The sequence below is a fragment of the Ylistrum balloti genome, unplaced genomic scaffold (assembly GCF_031769215.1).
Source record: "Ylistrum balloti isolate Yb309-2 unplaced genomic scaffold, AGI_CSIRO_Ybal_v1 Utg372574, whole genome shotgun sequence".
Lineage (NCBI taxonomy): Eukaryota > Metazoa > Mollusca > Bivalvia > Pectinida > Pectinidae > Ylistrum > Ylistrum balloti.
In genome coordinates this window covers 15,553-28,299 of record NW_026783127.1, presented here as the reverse complement: position 1 = coordinate 28,299, position 12,747 = coordinate 15,553, and the positions used below count along the sequence as shown (strand labels likewise).

General features: G+C 44.7%; 1 protein-coding gene across 1 annotated transcript in view; it reads right to left on the bottom strand.

Annotated features, from left to right (window-relative positions):
• LOC132564704 (UPF0415 protein C7orf25 homolog) overlaps window positions 1-11,073 on the bottom strand; it is a gene marked incomplete at its 3' end in the record, with an annotated part of 28,831 nt that extends 17,758 nt beyond the window's left edge. The window contains 2 exon segments of the mRNA XM_060229333.1: window positions 10,779-11,013; window positions 11,056-11,073. Of these exon segments, the coding sequence (XP_060085316.1) occupies window positions 10,779-11,013; window positions 11,056-11,073 (253 nt within the window).
• Between the last annotated feature and the right edge of the window lie 1,674 nt (window positions 11,074-12,747).

Genomic DNA, 12,747 nt, shown 5'->3' with positions numbered 1-12,747 from the left:
CCGAAGGTACTGGTCCGGAATCAAAGCGGCCCCCTGAAGGTCCCTGAAGGAATCAGAGATCTGGACCGAAAGTCCCTTTCCGACGGTAACACTGCCGGCTATCGAGAGCTACCGGTCAATTCGACCCTAGACTGCACCGTGTCATGGTCTTCTGGCGGGAAGTTCGCCGGACAGGCATGGGAGCCTATGCAGCATAGAAATGGGAACACCCCTGCGCTGACCCCCGACGTAAACTTGACACTATTATCTATCATCGAAACAATAAAAGATCGTATCAATGAAAACAAGGACAACAAAGTTTTCTAACAATCAAAAAACTACCAACGAGAGCACAAAGCCTACCGTACGCAGCAAGACTGCACTGCAATAAAGAAAAAACCGTCGTACAAAAACGGCCGACAATGCAGCAAGAAAACAAATTCCAACTTCATGAAAATCCAAGCGACGAGACAAGTGTTCACACACTCGAACACGTGGAGGAAAACACGGCCGGAAATACGGTCAAAATAAACAAATGAAAATACTTAATTTCACAATATAAGTTGGGAGATGGGTTTATAGACTACTAATAGAGTAACAATATACTCAAACGACAATAGCGGTATGAAGAGAAGGTGTAAGAAAAGCACTTAGCTCAGACACCTCCGCACTCGTCGGCAGCCATAAAGGTAAGAGGAGGGTAGATCACTCTGTGTTCCTGCCGTGATGGCTCATGGATCGTAGGGAGGGCGGGACTGTTTCAAATCTTTTGTTGTTGAGATACAAAGATGGGTGTAGGTACTGTATTTGCATACTAAAGTTATGGTAATTATTACTGAAATGAAATTTAAGTTTTGGCTAAAGGGGTTTTCTTTGCAGCTTGTGGTCATAAGAGTGCCTAATGACAAAACAAAAGGTTGGTAGTTTAAACATCACAAAGGGAAAAGTAATTTTCATGATTTCTTCAAAATGATCACAAAAGAGAGATTTTTATACATCCTTACTATTTCCATTAGAGTTATTTTCCTTAAATCTGTTAACGATACTAATAATATAACTTTTTGAAAGAATACTAATACATATTTATATGTATAAGATGCACATACAATGTGGCAGTGAAGTATCTACTACAGTGTAATGAATGAACTGATTGCTTATTATATAATTTCATATTCAATAACACACTGACAACTTTTGCCACCAAGTCCATAATACAGATTTGACACAAGAAAGGCTTACCAAATTTTTCATATAATCAATGAGGGGATTTACTGTCCTAATTCACCTCACAGCGGGATTGCTACATTATTGTTCAGACTGCAAAGCTCTGGCAACTGGAATCTCAAGCTATCAATTCTATACCACTATAGAACTCTCTCAATAAGTAAACTCTACAAGTCTCCCTCTTCTACCACTACAGGTCTCCCACCACCAAAACCACTAAAGGTCTCTCACCACCAATAACACTATAGGTCTCTCTCCACCAATACCACTACAGGTCTCCCACAACCAATACCACTACAGGTCTCTGACCACCAAAACCACTACATGTCTCTCACCACCAATAACACTATAGGTCTCTCTCCACCAATACCACTACATGTCTCCCACAACCAATACCACTACAGGTCTCTGACCACCAAAACCACTACATGTCTCTCACCACCAATACCACTACAGGTCTCCCACCACCAATACCACTACATGTTTCTCTCAACCAATACCACTACAAGTATCTCACCACCAATACCACTACAGGTCTCCCACCACCAATACCACTACAGGTCTCTCACCACCAATACCACTACAAGTCTCCCACCACCAATACAACTACAGGTCTCACACCACCAATACCATTACATGTCTCTCACCACCAATACCACTACAGGTCTCCCACCACCAATACCACTACATGTCTCTCTCAACCAATACCACTACAGGTATCTCACCACCAATATCACTCAAGGTCTTTCTCCAACAATACCACTACAGGTCTCTCACCACCAATACCACTACAGGTCTCCCACCACCAATACCACTACATGTTTCTCTCAACCAATACCACTACAAGTATCTCACCACCAATACCACTACAGGTCTCCCACCACCAATACCACTACAGGTCTCTCACCACCAATACCACTACAAGTCTCCCACCACCAATACAACTACAGGTCTCACACCACCAATACCATTACATGTCTCTCACCACCAATACCACTACAGGTCTTTCACCACCAATACCACTACAGGTCTCTCACCACCAATACCACTACAGGTCTCCCATTTCCTATACCACTCCAAGTCTTTCTTCACCAATATCACTACAGGTCTCTCTCCACCAATACCACTAGAGGTCTCTCACCACCAATACCACTAGAGATCTCTCACCACCAATACCACTACATGTCTCTCTCCACCAATACCACTACAGGTCTCCCACCACCAATACCACTACAGGTCTCTTACCACCAATACCACTACAGGTCTTTCACCACCAATACAACTACAGGTTTCTCACCACTAATACCACTACAGGTCTCTTACCACCAATACCACTACAGGTCTTTCACCACCAATACCACTACAGGTCTCTCACCACCAATACCACTACAGGTCTCCCATTACCTATACCACTCCAGGTCTTTCTTCACCAATATCACTACATGTCTCTCACCACCAATACCACTACAGGTCTCCCACCACCAATACCACTACAGGTCTCTCTCCACCAATACCACTACAGGTCTCTCACCACCAATACCACTACAGGTCTCTCACCACCAATACCACTACATGTCTCTCACCACCAATACCACTACAGGTCTCTCACCACCAATACCACTACAGGTCTCTCGTCACCAATATCACTACAGGTCCCTCACCACAAATACCACTACAGGTCTTCCAACCATCAATATCACTACAGGTCTCTCAACACCAATACCACTACAGGTCTCTCACTACCAATACCACTACATGTCTCTCACCACCCATACCACTGCAGGTCTCTCACCACCAATACCACTACAGGTCTCCCATTACCTATACCACTTCAGGTTTTTCTCCACCAATACCAGTACATGTCTCTCACCACCAATACCACTACAGGTCTCCCACCATCAATACCACTACAGGTCTCTCAACACCAATACCACTACAGGTCCCTCACCACCAATACCACTACAGGTCTCTCACCACCAATATCACTACAGGTCCCTCACCACAAATACCACTACAGGTCTTCCAACCATCAATACCACTACAGGTCTCTCAACACCAATACCACTACAGGTCTCTCAACACCAATACCACTACAGGTCTCTCACTACCAATACCATAACATGTCTCTCACCACCTATACCACTACAGGTCTCTCACCACCAATTCCACTACAGGTCTCCCATTACCTATACCACTCCAGGTCTTTCTCCACCAATACCACTACAGGTCTTTCACCACCAAAACCACTACAGGTCTCCCACCACCAATACCACTACAGGTCTCTCACCACAAATACAACAACAGGTCTCCCACCACCAATACAACTACAGGTCTCACACCACCAATACCATTACAGTTCTCTCACCAACAATACCACTACAGGTCTCCCACCACCAATACCACTACAGGTCTCTCTCAACCAATACCACTACAGGTCTCTCACCACCAATACCACTACAGGTCTCTCACCACCAATGCCATTACAGGTATCTCACCACCAATATCACTCAAGGTCTTTCTCCAACAATACCACTACAGGTCTCTCACCACCAATACCACTACAGGTCTCCCACCACCAATACCACTACAGGTCTCTCACCACCAATACCACTACAGGTCTCCCATTACCTATACCACTCCAAGTCTTTCTTCACCAATATCACTACAGGTCTCTCACCACCAATACCACTAGAGGTCTCTCATCACCAATACCACTAGAGGTCTCTCACCATCAATACCACTACATGTCTCTCTCCACCAATACCACTACAGGTCTCCCACCACCAATACCACTACAGGTCTCTTACCACCAATACCACTACAGGTCTTTCACCACCAATACCACTACAGGTCTCTTACCACCAATACCACTACAGGTCTTTCACCACCAATACCACTACAGGTCTCCCACCACCAATACCACTACAGGTCTCTCTCCACCAATACCACTACAGGTCTCTCACCACCAATACCACTACAGGTCTCCCACCACCAATACCACTACAGGTCTCTCACCACCAAAACCACTACAAGTCTCCTACCACCAATACAACTACAGGTCTCACACCACCAATACCATTACATGTCTCTCACCACCAATACCACTACAGGTCTCCCACCACCAATACCACTACATGTCTCTCTCAACCAATACCACTACAGGTATCTCACCACCAATATCACTCAAGGTCTTTCTCCAACAATACCCCTACAGGTCTCTCACCACCAATACCACTACAGGTCTCCCACCACCAATACCACTACAGGTCTCTTACCACCAATACCACTACAGGTCTTTCACCACCAATACCACTACAGGTCTCTCAACACCAATACCACTACAGGTCTCTCACTACCAATACCACTACAGGTATCTCACCACCAATATCACTCAAGGTCTTTCTCCAACAATACCCCTACAGGTCTCTCACCACCAATACCACTACAGGTCTCCCACCACCAATACCACTACAGGTCTCTTACCACCAATACCACTACAGGTCTTTCACCACCAATACCACTACAGGTCTCTCAACACCAATACCACTACAGGTCTCTCACTACCAATACCACTACATGTCTCTCACCACCCATACCACTGCAGGTCTCTCACCACCAATTCCACTACAGGTCTCCCATTACCTATACCACTCCAGGTCTTTCTCCACCAATACCACTACAGGTCTTTCACCACCAAAACCACTACAGGTCTCCCACCACCAATACCACTACAGGTCTCTCACCACAAATACAACAACAGGTCTCCCACCACCAATACAACTACAGGTCTCACACCACCAATACCATTACAGGTCTCTCACCAACAATACCACTACAGGTCTCCCACCACCAATACCACTACAGGTCTCTCTCAACCAATACCACTACAGGTCTCTCAACACCGAAACCACTACATGTCTCTCTCAACCAATACCACTACAGGTCTCTCACCACCAATACCACTACAGGTCTCTCACCACCAATGCCATTACAGGTATCTCACCACCAATATCACTCCAGGTCTTTCTCCACCAATACCACTACAGGTCTCTCACCACCAATACCACTACAGGTCTCCCACCACCAATACCACTACAGGTCTCTCACCACCAATACCACTACAGGTCTCTCACCACCAATTCCACTACAGGTCTCCCATTACCTATACCAATCCAGATTTTTCTCCACCAATACCACTACAGGTCTTTCACCACCAAAACCACTACAGGTCTCCCACCACCAATACCACTACAGGTCTCTCACCACAAATACAACAACAGGTCTCCCACCACCAATACCACTACAGGTCTCACACCACCAATACCATTACAGGTCTCTCACCAACAATACCACTACAGGTCTCCCACCACCAATACCACTACAGGTCTCTCTCAACCAATACCACTACAGGTCTCTCACCACCAATACCACTACAGGTCTCTCACCACCAATGCCATTACAGGTATCTCACCACCAATACCACTACAGGTCTCTCACCACCAATACCACTACAATACTATCACCACCAATCACCACCAATACACTACAGGTCTCTCACCACCAATACCACTACAGGTCTCTCACCACCAATACCACTACAGGTCTCTCACCAACAATACCACTACAGGTCTCCCACCACCAATACCACTACAGGTCTCTCACCACCAATACCACTACAGGTCTCTCAACACCAATACCACTACAGGTCTCTCACTACCAATGCCATAACCAATACCACTACCGGTACTCACCACCAATATCCCTAAAGGTCTTTCTCCAACAATACCACTACAGGTCTCTCACCACCAATACCACTACAGGTCTCACACCACCAATACCACTACAGGTCTCTCTCCACCAATACCACTACAGGTCTCTCACCACCAATACCACTACAAGGTCACTCACCACCAATACCACTACAGGTCTCTCTCCACCAATCTTCTCTCACCAATACCACTACAGGTCTCTCACCACCAATACCACTACCACCAATACCACTACAGGTCTCTCACCACCAATACCACTACAGGTCTCTCACCACCAATACCACTACAGGTCTCTCCCACCAATACCACTACAGGTCTCTCACCACCAATACCACTACAGGTCTCTCACCACCAATACCACTACAGGTCTCTCACCACCAATACCACTACAGGTCTCTCACCACCAATACCACTACAGGTCTTCCAACCATTAATACCACTACAGGTCTCTCAACACCAATACCACTACAGGTCTCTCACTACCAATACCATAACATGTCTCTCACCCACCAATACCAATACCACCTCTCACCAATACCACTACAGGTCTCTCACCACCAATGCCATTACAGGTATCTCACCACCAATACCACTACAGGTCTCTCACCACCAATACCATTACAGGTATCTCACCAACAATACCACTACAGGTCTCCCACCACCAATACCACTACAGGTCTCTCCCACACCCAATACCACTACAGGTCTCTCCATTACCAATACCACTACAGGTCTCCCACCACCAATACCACTACAGGTCTCTCACCACCAATACCACTACAGGTCTCTCAACACCAATACCACTACAGGTCTCTCACTACCAATACCACTACATGTCTCTCACCACCCACACCACTGCAGGTCTCTCACCACCAATACCACTACAGGTCTCCCACCACCAATACCACTACAGGTCTCTCTCCACCAATACCACTACAGGTCTCTCACCACCAATACCACTACAGGTCTCCCACCACCAATACCACTACAGGTCTCTCACCACCAATACCACTACAGGTCTGTCACCACCAATACCACTACAGGTCTCTTCTTCACCAATATCACTACCTCTCACCACCAATACCACTACAGGTCTCTCTCCACTACAATACCACTACAGGTCTCTCACCACCAATACCACTACAGGTCTCTCACCACTAATACCACTACAGGTCTCTCACCACCAATACCACTACATGTCTCTCACCACCAATACCACTACAGGTCTCTCACCACCAATACCACTACAGGTCTCTACACTACAGGTCTTTCACCACCAATACCACTACAGGTCTCTCCCACCACCAATACCACTACAGGTCTCTCTCACCACCAATACCACTACACTACAGGTCTCTCACCAATACCACTACAGGTCTCTCACCACCAATACCACTACAGGTCTCTCACCACCAATAACACTAAAGGTCTGTCACCACCAATACCACTACAGGTCTATCACCACCAAAACCACTACAGGTCTCCCACCACCAATACCACTACAGGTCTCTCACCACCAATACCACTACAGGTCTCTCACCACCAATACCACTACAGGTCTCCCACCACCAATACCACTACAGGTCTCTTACCACCAATACCACTACAGGTCTCCCACCACCAATACCACTACAGGTCTCTCACCACCAATACCACTACAGGTCTATCACCACCAATACCACTACAGGTCTCTCACCACAGGTCTCCCATTACCATACCAACAGGTCTCTCACCACCAATACCACTACAGGTCTCCCACCACCAATACCACTACAGGTCTCTCTCCACCAATACCACTACAGGTCTCTCACCACCAATACCACTACAGGTCTCTCTCCACCAATACCACTACAGGTCTCTCACCACCAATACCACTACAGGTCTCCCACCACCAATACCACTACAGGTCTCTCTCCACCAATACCACTACAGGTCTCTCACCACCAATACCACTACAGGTCTCCCCTACCACCAATACCACTACAGGTCTCTCACCACCAATACCACTACAGGTCTCTCACCACCAATACCACCAGGTCTCTCACCACCAATACCACTACAGGTCTCTCACCACCAATACCACTACAGGTCTCTCACCACCAAAACCACTACATACAGGTCTCTCACCACCAATACCACTACATGTCTCTCACCACCAATACCACTACAGGTCTCTCACCACCAATACCACTACAGGTCTCTCACCACAAATACCACTACACTCTCACCACCAATACCACTACACCAATACCACTACAGGTCTCTCACCACCAATACCACTACATGTCTCTCACCACCAATACCACTACAGGTCTCTCACCACCAATACCACTACAGGTCTCTCACCAACAATACCAATATCACTACAGGTCCCTCACCACAAATACCACTACAGGTCTTCCAACCATCAATATCACTACAGGTCTCTCAACACCAATACCACTACAGGTCTCTCACTACCAATACCACTACATGTCTCTCACCACAAATACCACTGCAGGTCTCTCACCACCAATACCACTACAGGTCTCCCATTACCTATACCACTTCAGGTTTTTCTCCACCAATACCAGTACACGTCTCTCACCACCAATACCACTACAGGTCTCCCACCATCAATACCACTACAGGTCTCTCAACACCAATACCACTGCAGGTCCCTCACCACCAATACCACTTCAGGTCTCTCACCACCAATATCACTACAGGTCCCTCACCACAAATACCACTACAGGTCTTCCAACCATCAATACCACTACAGGTCTCTCACTACCAATACCATAACATGTCTCTCACCACCTATACCACTACAGGTCTCTCACCACCAATTCCACTACAGGTCTCCCATTACCTATACCACTCCAGGTCTTTCTCCACCAATACCACTACAGGTCTTTCATCACCAAAACCACTACAGGTCTCTCAACACCAATACCACTACAGGTCTCTCACCACAAATACAACAACAGGTCTCCCACCACCAATACAACTACAGGTCTCTCACCACCAATACCACTACAGGTCTCCCACCACCAATACCACTACAGGTCTCTCTCAACCAATACCACTACAGGTCTCTCACCACCAATGCCACTACAGGTCTCTCAACACCGAAACCACTACAGGTCTCTCACCACCCATACCACTACAGGTATCTCACCACCAATATCACTCAAGGTCTTTCTCCAACAATACCACTACAGGTCTTTCACCACCAATACCACTACAGGTCTCTCACCATCAATACCACTACAGGTCTCTCACCACCAATACCACTACAGGTCTCCCATTACCTATACCACTTCAGGTCTCTCACCATTAATACCACTACATGTCTCTCACCACCAATACCACTACATGTCTCTCACCACCAATACCACTACATGTCTCTCACCACCAATACCACTACATGTCTCTCACCACCCATACTACTACAGGTCTCTCACCACCAATACCACTACAGGTCTCTCACCACCAATACCAATACATGTCTCTCACCACCAATACCACAACAAACCTTCTCCACCAATACCACTACAGGTCTCTCACCACCAATACCACTACAGGTCCCTCACCATCAATACCACTACAGGTCTCTTACCACCAATACCACTACAGGTCTCTCACCACCAATACCACTCCAGGTCTCTCACCACCAATACCACTCTAGGTCTCTCACCACCGCAAATACTAGGAACCACTTACAAATCTTACTGAAATATACACAAATACCAAAAAACAGGAACCACTGACAGGTCCTTTTGAAGTGTACACAAATATCAAATATCAGGAACTGCTGACAATTCTTATTGTTGAATATACTCATAGCTAATAATGATCACTTACTTCTGCTAGTTTGAAGCTGTTTGCTATTATCATCTATATAGTACCAAATGTTGTACTTTACAGAGACATACAAATATGTATTATAAAGGTAAGGTCAAGTCAAAATATAATTATCATATTTGCTACAAGTGATATTGTCATCATAAATGCCATTACATCTTTGGTCTGAAATGGTTTGTATCACGATTTCCCAGAAGGTTATAAGGCTATGCCGAACAAAATTCTCTACCAGCAAGCCAATATTCAATAAAGCATCACAGCTAAAAACAACAAGGCTGTTTTTCGTTAGATTATCCAAGCCTTTAGTGCTATGCTGCTAAAGCTGGGATGGAGAAGTAACAGTTCTTCTCAGATTTGGCAAAGAGCATCTTCACACCCATCAACAAATGTGTTGATGTTACACATCTCAACAGTATTGTGTTCAGAACCAGATTCATCCACTCACATCTTAACGTCTTAAACCTGAAAAGCCATCCATCAAACTGCTCAAATAAGACCACACTAAAAATCAATACACCATGTCAAATGAGATCTCACTAAAAATCACTACAGACATAAGCTCACTTGCCCCTTTGGGACAGGTGAGCTAAAAATAAATACAGTCTCTCAAATCAGGTCGCATTAGAAATCAACACAACCTCTCCAATAAGACGACACTAAAATTCAACACAACCTCTGAAATAAGACGACACTAAAAATCAACACAACCTTTTAAACAAGATGACACTTAAAATCAACACAATCTCATAAATAAGATATCTTACTATCCCAGTATTGTCTCTTTAAAATGATTCAATTCCCAAATAAAGTTTTGATTATTTATAACCCACAACTCCATTTTGAAATCTTAAGTACAATGTTTATCTATGAAGTGTTACTACAATTTGTTTTGCTTTATTCTATAAAACTGAATAAAATTGAAACCAAAGTGTAATTCTTTTAATTAAACCTTAGTGTTACCTGCCCATATGAGGTGTAATGCCTGAGCCTTCCTGGCAATGACCTTGACCCACACTTGACCTTGGCCTGCCACAATGTCAATATGGCGGCTGTTGGTTCTGTTGGGCGAGTGGAAAGCCTTCATCAGACAAACAACATCTGGTATCACTTGCATTGCATGAAGGATTCCAGCAAAGTGACAAAGATTGCTGCTTTTAAGCTGGCTCTCACGGACACCGTCTGTCCTCTTACTCAACTGAAATAAATGTGAAAAGACATTTTAAATGCAAATGATTACATGTCTAAAGGAATTCATTAAAAGTTTAGTGTTGGGAACAAATTATACAACAATGCAGTGCTAGTAAGTTTCAAACATACTCATGGTTCCAATTACTGGTATCAACACCAAATGATCAGCTATAACAGCTAAGACTGCTTCAGACAGCATATCTATTGTTATACATCAGAATTCAACACTGAATGTCAACCACAATAAATGACATCACACTGATCAACTATTGGGACATTAAATAAAACAATATAAGTCACTCTAATTAAATCCAGCAGCAACAGGGAAATAGAGCCAGTTGAAAAAGAGCACTCTGAGCAAGTATACAGAGCCTTCCCAAATACAGCACTCTCAACAAGGTTACAGAGCCTTCCAAAATACAGCACTCTCAACAAGGTTACAGAGCCTTCCAAAATACAGCACTTACAACAAGGATACATAGCCTTCCAAAATACAGCACTCACAACAAGGATACAGAGCCTTCCAAAATACAGCACTCTCAACACGGATACAAAGCCTTCCAAAATACAGCACTCGCAACATGGATACAGAGCCTTGAGAACAAAATACAGCACTCTCAACAGGGATACAAAGCCTTCCAAAATACAGCACTTTCTACAAGGATTCAGAGCCTTTCATAATACAGCACTCACAACAAGGATACAGAGCCTTCCAAAATACAGCACTCTCAACAAGGTTACAGAGCCTTCCAAAATACAGCATTCTCAACAGGGTTACACAGCCTTTCAAAATACAGCACTATCAACAAAGGCTCAGAGTCTTCCAAAATACAACACTCTCAACAAGGTTACAGAGCCTTCCAAAATACAGCACTCTCAACAAGGTTATAGAGGCTTCCAAAATACAGTACTCACAACAAGGATTCAGAGCTTTCCAAAATACAGCACTCTCAACACGGATACAGTGACTTCCAAAATACAGCACTCTCAACAGGGATTCAGAGCCTTCTCAAATACAGCACTCTCAACACGGATACAAAGCCTTCCAAAATACAGCACTCTCAACATGGATACAGAGCCTTCAGAACAAAATACAGCACTCTCAACACTGATACAAAGCCTTCCAAAATACAGCACTCTCAACACCGATACAGCGCCTTCTCAAATACAGCACTCTCAACACGGATACAAAGCCTTCCAAAATACAGCACTCACTACAAGGATACAAAGCCTTCCAAAATACATCACTCACAACAAGGATTCAGAGCTTTCCAAAATACAGTATTCTCAACAGGGATTCAGAGCCTTCTCAAATACAGCACTCTCAACACGGATACAAAGCCTTCTAAAATACAGCACTCTCAACAAGGATTAAGACCTTTCCAAAATACAGCACTCTCAACACGGATACAGTGACTTCCAAAATACAGCACTCTCAACAGGGATTCAGAGCCTTCTCAAATACAGCAGTCTCAACAAGGATACAGAGGCTTCAAAATACAGCACTCTCTACACGGATACAAAGCCTTCTCAAATACAGAACCCTCAACAAAGACTCAGAGTCTTCCAAAATACAGCACTCTCAAGAAAGACTCGGAGTCTTCCAAAATACAGCACTCTCAACACGGATACAAAGCCTTCCAAAATACAGCACTCTCAACACGGATACAGAGCCTTCTCAAATACAGCACTCTCAACATGGATTCAGAGCCTTCCAAACAAAATACAGCACTCTCAACAT